The 23,652-nt window shown below is 35.6% G+C and overlaps 1 protein-coding gene across 2 annotated transcripts in view; it reads left to right on the top strand.

The window, feature by feature from the left end:
* Window positions 1-23,652, top strand: part of LOC105387248 (transcription factor AP-2-epsilon) — a 45,057-nt gene that overhangs the window by 1,070 nt on the left and 20,335 nt on the right. Inside the window, exon 2 of one of the 2 annotated variants that reach the window (XM_038109738.2) lies at window positions 11,281-11,397. The exons of the other annotated variant lie outside the window; for it this stretch is intronic. Coding sequence (XP_037965666.1) covers window positions 11,338-11,397 — 60 coding nt within the window. The 5' untranslated portion in view covers window positions 11,281-11,337. The remainder of the gene's footprint in view (window positions 1-11,280; window positions 11,398-23,652) is intronic. 2 annotated transcript variants of the gene reach the window in all.

Raw genomic sequence — 23,652 nt, 5'->3', positions numbered from 1 at the left:
ACCATACCTGTATAATTAATAACTACTCAGTTTTCCAAGTCACCTCACATGTTAAACAAAGAAAAAGACAAAATGTTCCAAAAAGGAACGCAACAGCTAAGACTTTTTAAACCGCGCACAGACTATAATTATAGTGGCACCAAAGTTATAGTTAAAGCCTTAATTGTTGGTCTGTGGAACAGAGATACAGAGGAGACAATTCTTAACAGAATCACTAAATATAGGCCCAGTTTCTGATTTGAGTTTAAATGTACAGCATGAAGTTATGTCCTGCTGCAGCGATAACTCTGCCAATCACAGCAAGGAATGTCATATTTAAGTTCTGCTTAACTTCTTGTTTTCAGATTCGAAACCCAAGGATATTAATTTTAGGTATTCATTCTTTTGTATATGATTATTGCATTTCGCGAGACATTTTTTTATGCGTCGATAATAAGTCAGTGTTGCTATGTATCACCATCATTAGCTAACTGCCATCGACTTCTCAAAGCGGGCTAGAGGGCGTCCCACGCAATGTTTGCATGTTCGTGGTGTCCACTCGAGAACTCGTCCATGCTAAGACCGTATAGGCCGCAGAAAGATCACCTGTAAGTATAGATCGTCTGCCGCCGCCGCCGGCGAACCGAAAAAATGACCGCATAGAAATTCATAATAAATACGGTTACTATGTAATTGGTATGGGCTTATTTTTTAGGACGTTTTTTACCCTATACTTATGTATTTTTGACTTTTCCTTTTGCCCCTTGCAGACAATTTAAACTATTACGTTGCGAAACGTCTGCTACAACTGCTACCTCATAATGTCCGTCGCCAAAATAAGGGTTAAGTAATAATTAAAAATAAGTCGGTCCTATTTTAGTAGCGATCTTTCCTGTTTCCACACGGCTTCCTAGGCCATCCATTGTGAGCGCTACGCATTAGTACATTACATACTTATTATTAATTACAATTTAAGGGTTAAGTAAAAAATAAGACGGTAGGTATTTTAGTAGCAATCTTTCCCGTTTCCACAAAGCTTCCTAGGCCATCCATTACAAGCACTACGCATTAGTTCATTACATTTTGTGCGCAAGAAGCGGCGCGCATCATTTAACCGTTGTGACAGGTCCATTATACGCCAGCGCAAAGGTTATGACGCCGCCACCATTTTGTTTTGTCAACATTGTTAATGGGATTTTAGTTTTTTAAATTAGAGTTTCCGATTTGTTGGTGCGTTTTGTTTTTAAATTTAGGGTTGCTACACATTACAGTGACATTACATAAGTATATCTGAAGTGGTTTAAGTTTTAGAGGTGTAATGTAAGGGCGCATCTGTTTCTCTGAGGTTCCTAGATGAGATACAGTCAGTTCTTTCAATGGTACCTATTTGGAATTAAATTTACAAAATTTCTTTGCTACTAATATCGTCTATGACGACAATTTGTGACAAACTTATGACAGAACAGCACTGAAATATAGCAAATTATAAAGTTATACCTTAACGCAAGTTTAGAGTGCTGCCAAAATAACGAGCAATAAAAAAGGTTTAATCCATCAGCATCTGAAGAAAATTAGAAAAGAAAAGATGATCCCGACGAAACGAATCGCCACAGATTATTTATTATGATTTTTTAAAACCGCGCGAATCCATTAACTCGCTGTCATCGCACTCTTGATAAGATTTAAATTAGGAACAGAATAAAGCTCCTGTCAAATACGCCATTAATTTTCGAATTTCGAATTGGAGATGGAATGGGAGTTACGGGAGCTGGTTGTCTTTTATTGCACAATTTAAAAAAATACGTGATATAATTGTACCATACCTAATAAATGACTTGTGAAAAAACTACAGTATGGTAGAGTTGAGTTCATGATTATATTTTTCTACAAAAATCACACCAACTTCAATAATAAATTCGACAAAATCAAATGTCACATTCCGTAACGCCCACAACGCGAATCAAAACTCGCATCTAATTGGCTATTTTAAATTTAGAATTTCAATAAACATTGGCCGATATAATTTTAATAGGCAATAAGAACTGGCAGCTTAGCAGTTGTTTTTGTTTTAATTTTATTTTTTATTAGTGTGTAAGGCACGGGGCACTGGGATTGAACAGCCAAATGAGTTTGTCGTTGTTTTTTATAAATTTGATTTATATTGAATGGATTGTGGACCCGTTAATGAACTATTGAGTAATGTCACTACACTGGGAGCTCTAAAAAGATATAATTAAAAATAGTATAAAGCTCTACTATCGTCTTATGTATTTTTATTATTATAAAATTTTTAAATGCACAAATATTATTCCACACAGATCATATTAAAATAAAATTAATTAATTAAACAAGGACATGATGCTTATGTAATTTATGATTTTGTCGCATCGAATTTAATAAACGAAATGCTGTGAATGTGATTCAAAAATAGTCTTATGCTTTTGTTACATTTTTTCCATAATTCTATTTTCTGCCAGGGTGCAGCAGCAGCTTACACTGCACTAGCACACTCGAATTGAAGCTTTGTGCCTATCCCCTTCAGGCTCCGTGGCACGAGGCCGTTATCGACGACGATAAACTCGTTTTTATGCGCGTTTCATCAATCACATCACCGCATTTTATCGCGAGTCGCGAGGATAGGAGAAAAGTGGTTAAACCAAGGACTTAGTCATACTAAGGCCCGGGTCTCCTATTTACTCCGTAGGCCGCGTCACGATACTCACTAGGTCTACGCGCCAACGTCGGCGTGTGAGGGAGACCACATCAGTACATTTCTATAGTGAGCATCGTGACGCGGCCTACGTCGTGACGCTGGACGCGACCTGCGGCGTAAATAGGAGACCCGGGCCTAACCAACTGTCAATATTTGAAAAATGAATAGGCGGTGTGTTAGTTTGACAACGTATAAAAGTGCATTCGCTGCCAACTTTAGAATTAACGAGTTGTTTAACTGAACTATAGGTACATTATTTGAATCCAAACCTAAAACAAATTAAGCTGATTTGGTGCCCTATACCATACTGGACAATAATATGGTGCCAATTTATATGCAAGAGTATTCCCGTCAATATAAACTCATATGCCAATAAACAATACACCTTTTGTGATGATTCCTTTACGATTGCAGTAATGAACAGAATCATTAAAATTATATTACATTTGATTATACATTATGATCTGTGGATTTTCGTTGTCATTTTTTATTGCTGAAATGAATAAATATTTTTAGGTATAGGTACAATCTAGGCAGGTAAGTTTAGTGTGTATTTTAGTATTTTTATGCTTAATAAACGAAATACTTCACAACAACAAAAAATGTGAGGCCAACAAGATCAACTCGAATATCTAAGTATTAAATAAAAGGACTACAAACTAATTACAAACAAGTACAACTTATAGTTATAAACGTTGTTTAAACAGTAAAATAAATCTGGGCCCTCAACTCAAACTACACATATTAATAGTAGGTACGCATGTCTGATGAAAAAAATACGTTATTAGAGAACTATTGATCCAAAAGTTGTGCAGCAACATCAACTAGGTCATCAACTTATTACTCCTCTAGAAAACCAACAAAGAGTTTCAAAAACCCCCATAGATCTCCTCTCCCAGCCCATTTGTCATAGCGCGCGGGCCATTGTGTCCGCTCCGCTACGCTAAGGTCAAATAGCCACTATTTCCTATGCCATAACCCAAATTTATGCCCAACATTATTCAAAACAGATCCTCGCTGGTTGTTTTCCCTAATTAGAATCCATTCAAGCGTACCCCATTAAAACTCGTCTAAATTAAAATTCAAATAACTTACTAACTAGACGCATAAATCATGGCGGAACGGAAAGACAATAAAATATATTGTCCAGTCCGCATGGAGCTCAAACAATAATTAATACAACAATACCCTCAGCGAGTAATTAAAATAAACTAATTTCTAAACGCAGCCCGGCTCATGAATGAGTTTGTCTAAGTCTTTTTTTCGAGGCTGGCAACATTTCTCATTTTCCGACCCGCGTACTGACAGTCCGGTTGACGTCGTTCCTTTTTTAAAGTCGCGCTCGCAGCGGGATACTAGCAACCGTTCCTTATACGAATTATCTCATTTTAATTTAGAAATCGGCACCGCGGCGTTCTTCTTTTAACACTATTATCGAACTAATAAGTCACTTTTTTCCTCCACCAATTTTACGCCAATTTGGAAATTGACAGTCGAAGATTTATTCCACGAAAACGTGACTTTTGTTTTTAGGCCTTTCTCACGCTAAGCAGGTAGGTAGGTATAGAATTTCGACTCCCACGAATTAGGCGAATTACTCAAACACACGACTAACTAAAATATTTTTTATTGTTTGCAACACTGGATCGGATGAGCAGCGGCGAACATAATTACATCTTTGCATTGGAATTTGCGAGAAGAATCGAATGCAATGGCCGCGTGCACGGTAGCAATAACGTGCAATTTAAATGTTTCAAATTTCGAACACGGTTCCTTTTTAATTCGGCCTCCCGTTTGCGTGCGCGAATGCAGGAAAAACGGAATGTTCGATTTGTTAAATTGAAGTGAAGATTTGTTTTTATTATTGTGTTATTTATTTTATGTTTTATGTCATAAAATACTTATTTCCGCTGATTTACGAAGTAAAATCGAGCCGACCGTCCTCTAATTATCACGATCACCATACAATATTAAAAACACTATCCCAGTCCAACTGGAACATGCGATATGTACATGGGCGATATCTAAAAATCATTCATAAATTCTGCATTCAACATGGCTGGCATTCGAATATTAATTTCAAAATTGGAACGATTGGAGGCGTAACCGTCCACCGAACACCCGATCACGTTCTACCAAAATGATACACTCGTGTATCCATTGTATGATACACCGGCAATTGACATTCGGACTATTGTCAATTAGAGTTAAATTAAAGTCCTAACAACATCATCATCATCAGCCCATAATCAGCTACTGCTGGACATAGAAGGATCATTATCTCAAAGGTTGGTTGGAAGAAATTGCTTCTTGGCAATAAGCCTTAGTATACACTACTTTTTAGGTCCATTTTTGTAAATGTGTTTTTAGTATCCAATAAAGTGTTTAAATAAAATATCACTGTAGTCGGCCTTTCTCATCTAATGACTACCGACCTTTCTTAGGTCGCTAGTCCAGCTGGCTAAAGGAGTTTCAGTAAAAAATATATTTATTAAGTCCGATTTGATTGCTAAAGCGTTAATGAATAAATTATGAAAAATACTTCTACCAAAATTAAATCTCATTCTATACTCTATAGGTTTTTATGACGACCGCTTTGGTCTGGCATTAACTTTTTTTTTCGTCCACCGGAAGACATGACACCTATCGATTTACTGCCGTCAATTATTATAATAGACTAGCCTCGTCTTTCTCTAAGATCGTTGTCTCTTTCTTCATTTTTGATTTTAATTTTTAGTTCGAACTGTTAGAAGGAATTATTCACAACAGCTTTGTGGCCGCACTCTTATCTCGAGGAATAACACAGAATAGAAGAAAGTTGTCTATGACATGTCTTGTCTATGGACTGAGCGTTTTCTGACGTTTCCGGCACTTGATTCGCGAGCATGAGTTACGCATGGTTCATTAAAAACTAATCCTATTGAATATCATAAATAAAAGTAATGTGAGTTAATATTTCTATCTTTATTAGTACCTACCTATATTTTTGTTGAAAGCAAAGGGTTAAGTCAATAGCAGAAAATTGATTTGGTTATAACTTTTCGTACCCAATTTTTACAAACCTAAAGATGTACCAAAAACTAATAAGATGTACCAAAATATTGAACATAAATTTACCACTATCGTCAGACCTCGTATGTATCAGTTATCAAGATTGTAATCTAAATCCTTCTTTAAAATCCTTTTAAAATGTAAGTAATTTTAATTGCTAAGCTACCGAATCATTTTTCAACGGAAACCTAAACACTTTCTGCCACACCCCTCCATTCCGGTAGCTTCAAAATCCAACTACAAATTTCGATAAATCTAGTAACACGGCGTTCATTTTAACTTAAAACTCCTTTAAGGTATATCTCTAGTGCATTCTAATACCTTGTGATAGAAGTTACTTTGGTACATCTTAGGTGTAGCGAGTGAACCGACCAAAGAGAATGTGTCGTAATTAGTTTTTGTTTTTTTCATTTTATTTTTATTTCTGGCCAGTACCAGGCGAGTCGTGACCTCTTCGCGCACGCGCGGGGGTAATACCGGTACATTCTACTGGGTATGACTGATCGATGGTTTTAGCCGTGAAAATGTGTGTAAATAATGCCATAAATATTTACCATAAGGCGTAGTATAGGAAGTACTTTCAGAAAAGTTTTAAATAGGAGCGTAAACCATAAAATAGCTGAAAAATAAATTCAGACGCTTTACTGTATTTTATATACATAGAGCGGTGGTAGCTCAGTCGGGAAAGCGCCTGCTTCTCACGCAAGAGATGCGGGTTCGAATCCCGGCGTTGACATGTACCAATGAGTTCTTTTCTGAATTTAAGTACAATGTATATCATCGCTCTTACGGTGAAGGAAAACATCGTGAGGAAACCTGCATATCTAGATTTAGCACATCTAGATATGTGAACCCACCAACCCGCAGTGGACCAGCGTGGTGGGGAATGGTCCAAGCTTGGGAAGGCAGTTTAGACCTTGGGGATATGCACAAAGGTTCCATTCGAGAGAGCCAGGTGCAGGTACTGACACCCCCACAGAGAATAGAATAGAATAGAATACTGTACTTATACTCATTAAGTTACCGTTAGACACAATTATAAAGTTTACACTGTACTTATAGTTTACACTGTAAGTTGTTTACATCAGACAATATCCCAAAAATAATGCACACTTCAGTAAAAGTCAGTCATAATGATGGATCCCTCCGACTGGCATTTCAATTTATTTAAACTCACCGTCATTAGTAAACTTAGTTAACTGTTTGATGATTTTGTAAATCACGGAAGTCCCTGTCATTTAAAGGGGTTTATAAAAAACCTAGTCACTATAAACAAAAATAACCTTAAATATTTTTTAATATTATACCTACGTAGGTTTTAAAATTTCCCCATATTCAGTATTAAAATGTTCCAACTTCCTGTTCAGTGTATAGTCCACAAAGACTAGTCCATGACGCAGACGAGACTGTCGATCTGTACCCGTCATCCATCACGCCGCCACGCCCCCTGTCGGCCGATAGCGACAACACACCACAGCGGCTATCGAGGGTCACTCCATACTGACAAAAAACTAACGGACGAGAGCTGTGGCGCAATCGGCACTTTTAATACCACGAGAAAGAGTCGTCGCACGCGCAGTAGTAAAACTTAGTTTTTCGTTATATAAAGTGACCCCCTTCACTTGACATTGGGATAAACAAACTTTACTATGGCCCTGTTGAAGAATATTATACCGTAAAGGTAATAAGTATTGAAAAAAATACACCATTTTCTATTTAAGGTTTTTTTCCAGTGTGACGCCTTCTAGCCAGCTCCTAATTACTTTTTAGTCTATCACTATGGCGAAGTAGAGTTGCATAAGCTTTAAACGTACTCGGAGTCAGTTTTAAGATTTTTGAGGTTGATGAACTTAGAGGGAAGTTTTTTTAATACTAAAATACAATGCTTTATTTAAACCTATATAGTTTTAAATAAATACACCTATGTCTTGGAAAAATAAATTATCTTTATACTATTTTTAAGTCTTTTTATTATTGTGTGTATATGTTTATGAGTTCAACAATTCATTTAATAAGTATTAGGTATGTAAGAGTGTATTAATAAATTAAACTGAAAAAGTTTTAATAAATATGCTAAAGAAAAAGAAAGTGCGGAGACACGTTGATGTCTTTTCTACTAGAATCATAATGTGCGTAGCGCTACGAAATACTAGAATTTTGCATTATTTTATTTGGTATCAAATAAAGATCAATCTGCAACTTTAAAACAACTTTTTGTGTACCTACTTGTTAAAAAAAAAACACGCACTCACGCCTTGTACTAATGTACTCCCTTGCGGGGTAGGCAGAGGTGCATTGCTGCACCCACTTTTCGCCAGAGTGTTCTGTTAGTCCCAATGTAATAGGGGGTGGGCCTATTGCCATTTTACGGGCACATCCAAGACCCGAGAACAAATATCTGTGTTTAAACAAATATCTGCCCCGGCCGGGAATCGAACCCGGGACCATCGGCTCAGTAGTCAGGGTCACTAACCACTACGCCATTCAGTCGTCTTGTATGTACCTACTACCTATCAAATTAATGAACATTTAACACAAGGGACATTAACTTAACATATACTAACTAAACGATAAGGTCATTGATGAAATTCCATCCTGTGTAGAGCCAAAACATAACCACCCATACTCTTTTTCAAAATCTATTAAAACAGCTTGCATTCCTGCTCTAAAACAACGAAGTAAAACGATAAATATGCACCAACAAATTAACCCATATCATATAACCTGACTTCTGTTCACTGTAATCGACCTACAAACTAATTTAAAGTTTATCTTTCAACCACTAAAGTTTACACTTCTTTGCTCGAACGATTTTAAAAACGGAAGTCGATGCAATCCACTGATAATTGAAAAGCATCAAGTCAAGAACAGTTTTAAGGTAAAGTGTACCGAATTTTGTGAAAGGTTAGGTTTGTAATTGATCGGTGGTTCCAGAAGCGTATTCCTTGTAGGTAGCCGGCTCGTATCAACATTCCTCCACTTTCTGTTATTAACTTCAGGTGGTTTGAGATTTATTTGTTTTGTTTCTTTCTTGTGTTCGGAATTTGAATTTGTAGTTCCTGTAATATTGCAGCCTCAGATGATCAAGAAGAAGAATTCATGTTAAGATATTTTTTTAAGTTTATAACTATTTGGTTTTTATATTACAGTAACGATTTGACTCTATAGAAGTGCTTTTAAATGACTTACGCTAACTTACATAACTTACCTACCTACTTATCATTGAAAATAGTTATTTCTCGAAAAATAAGATAAAAGTGTCATTTTCAACATTACCGTACTAAATAACAGAAACTATCTACAATTTGGTAATTTACAAACTATAGCGTGACCTACACCATTATCACAACCTTTCTTTCGGGTTAAGGTAAAAAAAACATGCAGGGTTAGCCTTGAACCAACAATTATGTAATGATCTGTTTCTCAGGAATTCTCTTATAAAAAGTTGGCTTTGGGTTGTTAGATCCGATGTTTTTTCATCTGATTTGGATAAGTTCCTTCCAACAACGGTTGCTTCAACAGTTTTAGGCATAGGTCCTGTTTCTCACTTGTGTAAATAATACCTAGCATGCCTAAGCATGAAGTTAAAGACAGTTCAGCGAATCATTGTGCTGCATTCCATCCTCAAATTTAGGTGTGAAACTGACTGACACAATAGCAAAATTGTTGAAACATGTTATGTTGCATAGGTAGAATTAAATAGGTTTTTAATAAATAAGTTTTAAATATAAAACAGTTTATTTTGAGTATTATAGCTCAGCATCATAGTTAGTACCTACATTATTTTCTTATTTTACTATATTTCTTAGATACTCTTTAAAAAACTCAATCAATAGTCTGACATCATCTAATTAAGTATTTCAAGAATGTTGGCTCGAGCCAAACCTGTAACCGCACTTGTCTAGGCACTAAAAAACTCAATAAAACCATTACGAAAAATAACCCCGAAGCCATTCTGTAACTGGCAATTTTCATATCTATAAAATATTGTTACGAGTCCTTAAAAAGTTTATTATTAGCGTTCAAAAACAGATACACGATCAAGATTTCTAGGCAGAAAGTCGACGGGGCGAACGCGGCCCGTGCCAGGCCTGCGGCGAAACTTTGATGACCAACTTTTTGTAATGCCTTCAAAAAAAGACGGCCGACCATAGACAGCCTCCTTACGACTTTCGCGCGTACAATCAAAGTTGAAATTCGAACGAGCTCTCGACGCTTTTTACTTTTTTTTTCAATGATGTTTTCGGTCCAGACAACGCATGTTTTATGCCTCATTGTAGAACGTATATTACTGGGCAGAGTTATGATTACACCGGCATTACTCGTCCGTAATGTATTTTAGGTGGAATTTAGACGCTTTTTTCATTATTGATAGTGGGTTTGAATAATTATTGTAGGTGCGGTTTCGACACTTGACCGTTCAAGATAAAATCGACTTAAAAATAAACTCTGGTATTACTTTCAGTTATTTCCACCAATAGGTGGGTACAAAACATAGTTATGTATACATAGATTACATAGGTAGCAACTTCTCACTTTAAACTAACTCTTTATAAAAACATGTCGTTAAACTCTTAAATTCATATTTACTAAAATATTTTTTAATGGATGTAGGTATGTGTGTTGTCTATGGTGTTCCGTCTACGCCGCGTACGGCCAAAGACTAATATTAGTCTATGGTACGGCATTCTTGTCTGTGATTCATTCACCTCCACATTTGACGGGATAATTTCCGCCCAATCAATCCCCGACATGTAGACAACTATGAACGAACGTACCTGTATCTACTGTGTATGAAGTCCGAATTACACCTGCAGCTGCTACACGGTATTGCTATCGACGACGTCCATTGCGGGCACAGAAATCTTAATATTATTAATATATTATTAAGATTTATGTGATTGCAGGTTATCTATGATAGATCCAAAAGTAATGTAAAATTAATATCTATTATAACAATCCTAGAAATGTACGTCAATTGAACTATCGCACTAAACAGAAAGATGTTGAGTGAATTTTCCTATATATGGAGCGAAATTTAAGCTAAATTCGTACGTTCACCAAATTTAAATTAAATACTAACCCAGTAGGTACATAGACCTACCACCATAGAACGACAAGTACAGTACTTCTAGTTCTCGTTATTCTATGCTACCACGAACAATTTGAAATCCTATCGATTACAGTAGACCACAACGTTAATCACCAATTACAGTCTTGCTGAAGAATGCTCCGGAGTAGAATTACATTTTCATACTAATTATCGAATAGTGAATTGACTAACTAACTTGAATTCGAAATCATTTGTAATTATAGATATAGAACAATACAGGCACGGACGTCATGAGTTCTCCTTTCTTACTCGATGCTTGTAACAAATCATATACCAACAAATATCTAGGAATAAGTAAGTAAATAAGCGTAGAATAGAAGTAAGTAAGCAGGTAGATAGAGTATCCGAGTAATCATTAATCATTTCTATAACGGGTTTATGTTTATGCATCACTAAGTAAGTGTTTTGTTTTGTTCTAGGTAAGCTGTGAGAAGAGATTTACGTAGTTTAGTGATATAATAATTACAAAATCATAGTAAAGATGACTTTCCGTTGTGTGCCTACATTTCAAACCGTGTCCAACGACAGCAGCGCCACCTGGGTAAGTTTTAACGAAACTATTATTTTTACTCTCAACATTTGAAGAAACGAAAATACTACTCCGAAAATAAATAATAATCAAAATACCTAAAAAATATATATTTCCTTTCAGTATTTTAAATAATAAAAAAACGTAACAGCGCCCTCTTTAATTCGTCAGAAAAGCATGTAGGCTCCCGGATGCTGCTGCTGTAAGTATTAATTCGGCTACTCGACAATAGGTGGCGATGTAAATGTACTGATATTTATTCTTACATGGTTCTTACACAGATGTCGCTAGTAGTATGTAGTAAACTGTACTTGACAATGGCAGTAAAGAAAAGTACCTACTCTTGGTTATACATATATGTTATTGTTAATATATAATTAAAACAAATACAGACTTTAAAAAGACGTCATATTTGGACGTGTATATTATTAACACTGGTATTCATACATATCATTACATACGTAATATACAGCCAGTTGGACTCACTACTAAAAGTATTTTCTACGTGTCAAAATTCATTGCAAAATTAAACCTGCTTGTCCAACGGAATAGGGCTTTAACACTTCAAGTGTCTATTGACATGTCGATGACCCACTAGTGACCCGCCTGAGTGACACCCGCCCACAGTGCGTTGAGACACCTCAAGTGGGAAGCCGAAATTTATACTACAATAGCCTATAGACTTACTGCCGGTTTCACACCTGGGGGTCACTCTCTAAATCAACGATCGGAGAAACAAGAATTGTCACTAAATCGGTACACTTAATACAACGAGAGAGAGCCGTGGTTAGCGCAGCGCTCCGAATCTTCGGAAAAACATAACTGCAGTGCTAATCACGACTCTATCTCGTTGTATAAAGCGTGCGGATTGCGTGACCATTCCCGTTCGTTCATTCATCAATAGACTTTAGTGAGTGACACTCCTGACAACGCGTAAAGTAAGTAGAAAATTAGTTTAATGTAGCGTTATGCGTTATAGTTATTAAGCAGGATTAAGTTCTTGTTAATTTAGATTTGGTGCAATAAGAAACTGGGCAAGACACCTACTTGATTATGGTAGCGGTAGCTGAGTTGAGGTGAAATTGAGATGTTATTTGTTTTAAAAAGGTTAGTAAAATGGTGTGGTATGGAACTGTATGTGTAGGCGAGCTTAGCTTGTTAAAACCAATAAAATAAATAGTAAATTTTATTTTGAGTTTATTGGTTGTTAGGTTAGGTACTTAGGTATTTATGCTCCAATCACTGTTAACTAAACAAATATACAACACTTTTTTATGTAAGTACCTATAAAATTAAAATCATACTATACTTAATAAAAAATTCTATTACTTAACATTTTAATATCTTAACATAATAATAAATTTTATTTACACACCATAAAATAAAATTTAATTTAAATAACATAAATGCACAAATGGCGGGCTTATCGCCAAAAGCGATCTCTTCCATACAACAGTTTTAGAATGAAGCATTTTGTAAGTGCGTTCGCACGTTGATGTCTTTTCCTCTAGCGCCGGCCATGTTCGTAGCGCTACGAGATGCTACGAACTAACACTTGCTTCAAACAATAGTCGATGATGTCAATTTAATTAACACTTAACTTCCAACAGATCAATTTTTTTAATTTATGTATTTGACATTAAATTAAAGATTACTCTATTTCGTTTTTAATTAATAAATTAGTTTTCTACTTTTTTAGTCTGCTTAATTCAAACGTGTGTTTTTGTTTACTTGTAGAAAAAATACTATTTTATTATATGTTATTTAATTAAGCTATGTTAGTCATTGATTTTTTTATATAATTACAATGGTTTGCCAATAAGGTTTCAAAATTACGGTTTCGGTCACAAAAACTTGCTTTGACTTAATACTATTCCTACCTCCTGCGTCACAAGAGCCACTTTCATTAGACCAATTACTCTTGAGAGTCTTGAGCTGTCACCCACTATACTAAGCATGATAGTACCTTATTTCTGGCAAAGTACAAAGTACATAACTCTAGAAGATTTAACCCTAAACTTTCTAATTAACTAGAGAAGCCGGTGGTAAGATATCTGATAGCAATGGCCATATTAATGATATGCCCGAACAATCGTCTTTGGACCACGCCGCTTGACCGTGCAGTGTGTGTGCATACTATGATGATTAAATAGATGGATAAAAGAAGTAGCTTTAGTCCAAGTTTCACCATACTCTGTTAGATGATAACAAGGGGTTAGTTGTTGATTTTTGAGACATTTGTCGAAATTTAATATAGATGGCGTGTAATTGATGACATTACAATGTAACAGGGATGTTAATGATCTAACAGACTATGGTGAAACTAGGCATAAAGAAAACAATGTTTCTGTTCACGTCTCTAGAATAGAATAGAATAGAACCACGACTCTATCTTGTTCATACCAATTGCATGTATGCAGCTTTTGATCCTTTGTTTTTTATAAAGCCTTCCATATGTAGGAATGCATACGTTACTATTATTTAAGAAATAATTTAAATCAAATTCCATAAATGAATAATGGCAGAACTAATTACACGAAAAGTCGCGACATGCGTACGAGCATATGTAGCAAAAATCAATCATGCACGCACACATACACACCGCGTAATCACAACTCTGATTACACCCACACAAGCAGTGTGGATGTGAAAGGAACAACTGATATAGATTTTCGGCGAAGTGCGAGTAAGAAGCTGGTTTGAGGAAGTAAATGTGCGCTTTAAAGATTAATAATTGGTTTCAAAGTATCGTAATTAAAATTGATAGAATTTTAATATATTTCTTACTGTACAAGATATTATTATTTACAACAACGTTCAGCTTTTAACATTCATCTTTCGGCATCATTATAATTCCATAAGTTTCGAACCTTGTAACTTTTTCATGAACTACCAACGTATGTATTTGTAAATCGCATTAACCTACTGTAACTGATCATAGTAAAAATCTATTTCATTTAACGTCAAACAAGAAAAACAATTTTAAAGTCAAATAAGAAGATTACGTTGTTTTTAGTTCCTACTTCTTTTTAAGTACTGTTTTTTCAAATAAGTATGGGGGGTTTTATCTGCAAGTTGTCAATGGTCTACACATTCCCCGTGTTTATCGCGGCAGGCTGGGCCGGAGGCTGCGCGCGCACTCCACGTGATAGCCCCCAGCGCCCACACGTGGCGAACGCGGGAAGATACTACTTTTAAATTAAGAACGCTACTTTTTTAAACGCCGAACTTCTTCGTGGCCAGGATTTTTCGCGTGACATTTTCATTGCGCGTTTTGCGATAGTGTGTGTGTAGCTTTATAATTTTGTGATTTGCTTGTGTTTTGTAAAAAGTGATGGGAACAGTATTTATTAGCATAAAAAAATAAAGTGTACCTACAGGTTTCAAGTTCTTCATTACGTTTATTATCATGGGTGATCATCTGCAACCAATAACGGGGTAATTCAACAATAACATACTTAGCGCTAGAGCGGGACAAAAGACCTGGCGAAAGAGAGACAGAGAGCGCCAATCATCGATCTAAAGAAAATAGAATTCTCATACGGAATTGTAATAGCTGAACAATAATCTTGTAAAAGTTCACGATACTTGCCCAACGGTGACCGCAACAATGCTCCCCGACCAGCCGGCCATGAGCCGCGCCTGATTGAGCATCATTATGAAACCAACGATGATTGTAGAGGTCTCATTAAACTGGCCAGCAAGATCGGTCATCTCAAGTTGATAGATAATGATCTGGCGATGATTTACGCTACGTTAAACCGACAATGGCATTAGATAACCCCCGTCGGTCTCTCATACAATATGACCAATTAGGTGCCGCTTAGACTTTCGCCAGAATGACTAGAATCAACGACGATCTCAGGGACATGACTGAGCAACAACATCTGACAGTAGAAGATATTTTGAATCAAAATTTTGAAGCGAAAAAGATGGAAGTTACGAAATTTTCGGCAGTAGATACTTACATGGATGAAGATACACACGATATACTTAAACTCAATAACAATAATAACATAAACTATTTGGATAAAGCACCTGAAACGCAATCCCTTAAAAGGAAACTAACGAAAACAACTGAAGTGACTCAAAGTGATTTGGCTATTGACAAGACGCTTCCAACAGAAATAAATATAAGCATAGGCAGAGGCCCAAACAAAACAATAAGGTTGGAACTGAGACAACCGACTGCTGAAAACGGATTTAAAAACGGAGAAGAACTTTCCGATTTGTCTATGGAAAGTAGTGAAATTAACTATAACAATAATGTCATAAAAGATGATGAAACGGAGCACAGTGAAAAACAAATGAATGACGATGTGACAGTTCAAAACGGTGACGAATACGGCGTGGCAGACCTCGAAGACACTGCTGATGTAAGTGTTCCATAGCTTTATTAGTAATTATTAGCAGTTACAGATCAGAAGAAACCAGATTTATTGAAATATTATGGTTATTAACCATCACACTGTAAAATATTTTTTTTACATTCTGACGTTTTTATGTTTGACTGACTTATTTTTCTTTTTTATTAATAGGAAATTATTAAAAAAAACATTCATTAGATATAGTACCTATACTGATGCATTATTGTCGTAAATATAGCAAACAGCCCTATGACGTTTACTTGACAGATGCATATGCTTATGCCTGGGGAATTAAGTTCATTTTGCCTTCAAAACCAACAAATGGCCCATACAATGTATGGATTTGACAGCTGTCAAAGAGTTCCTGCTATATTTTACAAAGTGTACTTTATGTATAGGTAAAATAAACACATATCACTCCAAAACTCTTAGTGAACACGTCTCACGCCCGATGTGTAGTATCATTTCCACCCGGATGCATTCAAAGATAACATTTTGATAGAGCAAGTGCAACGCAATAGCTTTCTGATTGTAAGACCTCCAATGAAGAATAAGAAGTGACGTAACTTCTAAATATGTAGGTACTTAAATTATGAACTATTTATACAATATACCAATTAATCAATGATTTTTTTTTTATGTAGCCGATTCAGTGTCCCACTGCTGGGCAATGATTAACTTAGATTAAACTTTCCATTCTTTATTCAGGTTTATATATAATGAGAAGTTTAAATATAGGTACCTTATCCACTTATATTATATTTTACACTAAACTACCTATATATTTTACAATTAAAAAAATAATAATATAGTGTTATAGTATAGTACTCAGAAAGGGGATCACTCAGGGGGTGAACCAATTCTGTTCCTCTATCATCCCTCTTTTCGGCTTACTATACCGCTTTACAACACCCTGTATAAAATATAATAATAAAATATAGTGGTCATGTCACCAGTGGCCGAGAGGCTCAAAGGTTGCCGCAAGTAGGTTGCATGTCGAGGAAAGTGCAAGGAATTCGGGGTTCCCCGGGCCTCTTTGGAAACGGTCTCAAACTGGGACTTCCTGGGATTGGAACTATAAGACTGGGGGGCAACTTTAGCTTACGAAAAGCTAACCCCCAAATTCATAGAACTTTTTGACACTTTACAATAGGTTAAAAATTTACATATTGATATACGAATTTCAACTTTTTGAATGACGTAAAGAGTCAAAACTCATGTGTTTCAAAGTAAATTTTAACCTTGTAGTAAATTTACGAGTACAATATGGTCTATGAATTTGATGGTTAACCTACAGCTGCTTGCTGTGATGGCCACGACTTTATTAGATATACTAGCTGTTCCCGCGCGCTTCGCTTCGCCTTAAAAGTTTTCCCGTGGGAATTCCGGGATAAAAAGTAGTCTATGTTCTTTCCCAGGGTCTAGACCGTATGTATACCAAATTTCATTCAAATCCGTTCAGTAGTTTTGGCGTGAAAGAGTAACAGACAGACAGACAGACAGACAGACAGACAGACACAGTTACTTTCGCATTTATAATATTAGTTAGGATTTAGGGCCGTCTCCACAGTAGAGGAGGATACTATGGTACTAAATTATAATATATTGTACAAAATTTAGTACAGTTCTAATTGTTAAAATTTGTAACTGATTGCAAATTGCCATTACAAATGAAGTATAATAAATTAACTTTAATTGAATGGTGTGTTCATTAAAAACTAGTAAACTAATTAAAAATGCTGCATAAACTTCGACTAATTTGTTATTAGACATTCTTAATTTATAGGCGACATATTTAATAAATAGAAATAATATATCATATAATACCTGTGTATTGTAAGTTAAGAAATAATTTTACACCATCTGTGTGTTACGCAATCTTACTTGACAATTAAATATATTATCTATTTACGCGTATTTATTCTTAATTTTTATTATTTTATTATTTATGTATCTATTACTTAAGTGCCTCCTAACAATACTGAAACAAACTCTACATACGGAACCCTTTTAAATTAATACTGGTTCGCGCTTATCCGACATTTTTGCACACCTGTCTTTTGGAAACTTTTCCTTTCCGATAAGTACTCTTTTATTTCGCGCCATCATTCCCAGTTTATAAAGATAAAGAAAATAAATAGTTTATTAGTGGTCAGACAAATTTATCTTATATTTGTCAACTGATTTTTAGTAAGTTTCTTCAGCGGGAATCGATCCCGGGACCTTTGGCATAGTAGTCAGTGTCACTAACCAATACAACATTCGGTCGTCAATTAATTACCTCTATGTAAGACAGGATATGTAGTTGTAAATATATGTATTTGAATGTAATGTGTATAATGACTTATGTAACCGGATCATAAATTTTGTTAAGAGTTAGACGTAGAATACGCTAGTGATAAACTAGAAATTAATCAACTTTTTACCATCATGTAAACACATACGCTGTTACGCATACTAGGTGATGCAATTAACCCATTGGATAAATTCAGTTGTTATTGAGATAAAATATTCGGTCCTCACACGCACGAGTGGATTGTGCGAATTGAAGCGACGATCCGCAGTACTGAGATTTTAACAAATGCACTCGAGCAATTACGACCTTAGGCGGGTAACCGGTAGTGGTTGGGTGAGGAAGGCCGAGGACCGAGTGTTGTGGCGCTCCTTGGGAGAGGCCTATGTCCAGCAGTGGATGATTATTGGCTGATGATGATGATGACTCGAGCAATGAAAAAGTTTCTCACACAAAACGGCAATACGAAATTTCCCCAATTTTTTAATAACATTTAATTCATAATTTGATAAAAAAAAAATTGCTTTTTAGTTGGTTATATTCAGATGCGCTGTTAAATATACTTCAATATTTTTGAGACGGTGCCATTGTGCTAGTCATTTCCGTTTAGGAGTAATTTGGTGCTATTAGTCGTGAGTGTATAAACTTAATAATTATGAATGTGACATAAACAGACAATAAAAATATGTACCTAATTCTCTTGGTAACATATTGAATTACTGAATTTACTTTATAACAACGTCGTTTAGTTATTATTTTTTTCTAAAAACTTTAATTGTTTAATTGTAAAGACGATAAAAATCCCAAAAATAAGACAAAGACATCGGATCGCAAACCGAAACGTCGAACTTGCGTTCGCGCCTAAATGACCGTCAGTGGCTGTCAAAATTGGGTGCGTTCGAGAAAGTTGTTCTCAACTTGTATCATACGTACATGCGGGCGTCGGAGGACATGTCATTTGATTGCTCAACCTCCGAATAAGTGATCTGATAACTGGCACACTTGCGGTTTTAGGTTTTAGTTTCGGACGCCTATTCGAGTTTGAATGAGGAATATCCGGTAATCTTGCCGAGGTTTTGGTATTTAATATAATTGACTAATAATTTTAATTACCATAGACGAAAATATAGTTAAGACCCCCATTCATAAAAAAGTTCTTGGACGCTTTTGCTATTGAACTGTTTTGTCACTCTATGTAAATATCAAGTACTTATTGAAATCAACTATCAACTGCTAGTTAACTTGGTTTATATCCCAGTAAATAGAAAACAAGGTTAATTTCGTTAATTCCCATAAAAACGTGTCCTATAACAACCTAAGATGGCGATACAATAGCCCATTGACACAACTTAATTAAGTAAGTAATAGTAATTATCAAGGGCGGGCCCAGGTAAGGGCAGGGGGGGGCAGCTGCCCCCCCCTAGAAGATAAAATAAACGTTAATTTTCCTGCCAAGTCGGAATTAAAAACGTGTTATCTACTCTTACCTACCTACCTATTTTGTTTTGTATCTTAATCAAACTAATTCAGGTCAACTGGGGTTACGTTGTATTTTTAGATCACTAAAAGTTTTCGGAATAATGGGAGCAAAGGTATGAAATTTTTTATGTAAAAGTGACTTTAAGAAACTAACGACTATTGAACAACTATTTCTTAGCAAATTTAAAGCATTGATTTCTTAAAAAAATCGTAATTTTGAACGCATTTTCCAGGTTTGAGGCAAATGTGTTTTTAGTATGTAACTATTCAATAGGTAAGCTTTCCGTGAAATAATTATAAACAAACAAAAAACCCGACTGCACGCTAAAAAGATGAAAACAAGCCCCAATGTATAGTAAATGTAATGTAATGTAAATGGAAAGTATCGCAGGCAAAATCTATCAAGCCTAGGCTACAAGTACAAGTTTAGACTACAGGAGGGAACAAAGAAACAGACATACATACATACAAACATACAATCGAAAAACATTACCCTCCTCCTTCGGCAGTCGAGTAAAAAATAAGAGACTTTAATAGTATGGCAGTTAATTTAGCCAAAATAAACTATTGACGAATTCACAGATGATTTAGTAGAAATCAGGAAAATGCGTCTAATTTTCATGGACGCATTTACTCCATGATAAATTCTAATAACATTTTTATGAAAAAAGAACTACCTAAGTACTCCTGTAAAGTGAGTAAGAATGTAGATTTAATAGTGGTGAGTGACAGTTGTGAATAAAATAAAGTAACATCCATACATCCTCTCATGGTTCTACCTTTTTTGGCCTAAGATTTATTTGCCTTATCTCGTATTGCATTGGTCAAAGTCTCGTTTCGCTGAAAATCGTATGTCATAAATCTCGTTTAGTAAAAAGTTATTTCGCATAATCTTGTTTAGCCTAATAATGGTATGGTCAAATCTTAAATAGCCTAATAATGCTATGGCATTATGTTATACAAAGTAATCATATTCGTTTTCCTACATAGCGCCAATTGGTGCCTTGCATTGTTTACGCTATGTGGGAAACGCTCCGCTCCGCTTCGCTGCGCTCCGCTTTGCTTTTGACGAACATGTGCACCTAACACGCTCCTCCTCGCTTTGCTCGTCGTCGCACCTATCTTTAGGTTTCGATCCCATGGGGTTTAATGGCTTTTGTAATATAATTATAATGGTCATTCACTTTCGATATTTTGATAATTCAATGATGTAAGAGAAAAATATCGCAATGTGTACATTTACTGCATAATATATTATTTATTAAGATAATATTAATAGAAACAAGATAATACCTATACGAAAACTAATTTGAGCAAACAAGACTTAGGTGATTTAAGATTGTGCCAAAAGAGTTTTAGGCGAAACGAGACTTATGCCACATAAGTCTTGATGAAGTGATGATTCGGCCAAAAAAGTTTAGACCATACGAGTTATGCAAAACGAGTTTTGGGCAATAAAGTTTATGCGAGATGAGGGGAACCCTCCTCTCATTTATATTCTTTAGAAAAATAGTAAGATTGGATCAAATACGGGTATTAAACTTAGATATCAATTAAAATATGTGCATAGCAAAACCCATACTCTTCAATAAGTTTAGTGTTCATAAATATTAAAAATCCTTATCGAGCTGGTTTCAGTGATCGTAACGGATCACTAAGGTTAACACATGGCACGGTCAGCCTGGGATGGATGACCGATTTCAAATGGTTCTATTCTGGACGCTTCCGTGCTTTGGATGGAACGTTAAGCCGTGGGTCCCGGTTGCTGCTTCGGCAGCAGTTGTTAAGCCTAGTCAGAGGCCTTCGGGCAGTTTGAAAAAATCAAGCAGTCGGGTTGTACACTTACACTTACCCGACAACTTTAGTGCATTGTACTCAATAAAAAACGGCGATACAAATTTACAGCGAAAAGCGGGTGACTACAGTCGTGAGCATAATTATGTATGTATTAAAAGGTTGACGATTTCTGTTTTGAGGCAATGCGTTGCAACAATCGCAATAGCCCCATTACGCCTAACGCATTTACCTCAAGACTTTTATCAAACATAAAAAATTAACATCATTAATTCATCAAATGAAGCTATTTCATTGAAAATTTGTGTCTATATAAGTAGCCCAATGACTATTGTTTAGAATACCTACTGAATAAAATCAATTGATAAAGAAAACTTTAGATTCACATTTTCAATCACCTGTCACAGTACCAAACTTTCAAAAAAATGTGCAAATCACAAAATGACTGAATACTTGGATAATATTATGTTGACTACAACACCATCTGTCTGCAGTTCATGAAAAGTATTTAGTTTAAGCCACCGTAACTAGATGGCATTTTTCAATATTGATAAAGCCGTTTTCAAATAGGATCGAAAAGATTAATTTGGCCTGTAGACGCAATTGGCCTAGTTGACCTTAATAAAAGACAATTTTCATGATTTTTGTTTCAATATACCCGATCGACCATCATCTCAAGAGCTGCCCCCCCCTAGCTGAAATCCTGGGTACGCCCTTGGTAATTATTAAGGCATTTTTCAAGAGTGCGTAGTGCGTACCTACACGGAATTTAAATTATCGAGCCTTAACCGATCTCTCCATTGTTTTACCTGAAGTTTCAAGTTTAAATTAAGGTTAACGTAAATAATGTCTTCATAAACCTCATTTGGAAATTAAGTAGGTAATTTATAATTTACAGGCTCTTCATTGTAAATAGCTTCTTTGGTAAAAAGCTTTTCGAAATACGAATTCAGTAGATTGGAATCCTATAACCACTATATCAAAAGAAATAAGTGTACAATTAAAATACGAAAATCTTCAGGCAGATACTCATAAAGTAGATTTTCGTCACATCTAGCCCTAATATCGATTTATTACGTCTGAAATACATTATTTTCCATTTTGCAGTTCTATCATGCATTAAAATATTCATTATAATCGTAACACAGTGCCACTTCAGAAAATGAATGGCCACATTCGATTTCGGGACGTAATTAGCGAAATAAAACGCATTTCCGGCCGAACGCCTGCCCCCCGCCATCTCGCCTCGGGCTGTGCCACCAATAGGAGCGCGTTCTTTATTTGAAAATTCGAATTAGACGCATGTTGTGTAGAACTTTTTTATTCTTTTTTGTTACATTTTCAATTACTTCTTTTTTCAATAAAGCCAGTCTTTTAAAACTTATTGGGTTTGTTTTATGAAATAAATTTGTAAAGTAGTGAACCGAAGCATTAAATAATTAATTCATTTTGGTACCTACTTCAAGATTTTTTTTCACAAAACAACGTACGACGTAACTTGGTTCATCTAAATTTAAGATCAAGCTGAACAACTCAGAGTTACATCTCAACTGCCGTACCTACCTAGCTATGGATCTAGATTTCTTAGTCGCATGACAGATACAAATAACCTATTGTAAAATACATAGTAGGTACTGTAGTAGTTAAGAGAAGTTTATATTATGTACTCATATAAAAACCAAAATGTCCCTATCCCCTTTTGCCATTTACCCTTTCTATATAGACGTATAAAATATAAAACATTGGGCATCTCAACTCAACGAACCTCCATATATTCTCTTTCATCAGATTATTTCGTCTCTTCAAAGCCTGAGGCAAAAGTTCAGGCAGGGGTGCCAACACAACGGAAATAAAGAGAAATAGGCAGATTAGAAATTGTAAATCAGTCGAAGGGTTCTACTATAGTTGCTTCAGATTGTAACACAGTATAGGTACTTCTACATACAAATTGTGTATAGACAATTTGATCGCACGTAACGTTAAAAAAACCTACGAAACTGTGGATACTTTTTATAATAATCGTAGGTATCTAAACTTTAATAGGCTAGTTTCTTTCAGCCAGCAGATATATAAGCGCTTACGCCCCGTGCTAAGCCTTCTGTTCCTGATAAAAAGTCGATGCACACTGCGGCATTCAGTGACTAATGCTAACCTGACTAGACAATTGACATTCCTTTCACCACGATGACAGACTTTAGTCTAGATCTATTTTTTTACTTGCACTTTAATAAGAAGTTAGCATTCAGAAATATTCTAGTCCTTACGGCTATAAACTAACCCCCTTATTCATAAAAAAGTTACTGAACTGTTTTGTCACTCTCTGTCAAAGAACAA

The sequence above is a fragment of the Plutella xylostella genome, chromosome 20 (genome assembly GCF_932276165.1).
Source record: "Plutella xylostella chromosome 20, ilPluXylo3.1, whole genome shotgun sequence".
NCBI classification, from domain to species: domain Eukaryota; kingdom Metazoa; phylum Arthropoda; class Insecta; order Lepidoptera; family Plutellidae; genus Plutella; species Plutella xylostella.
Note: the sequence above shows the minus strand (reverse complement) of the source record. Positions and strands in the feature narration are given on the sequence as shown.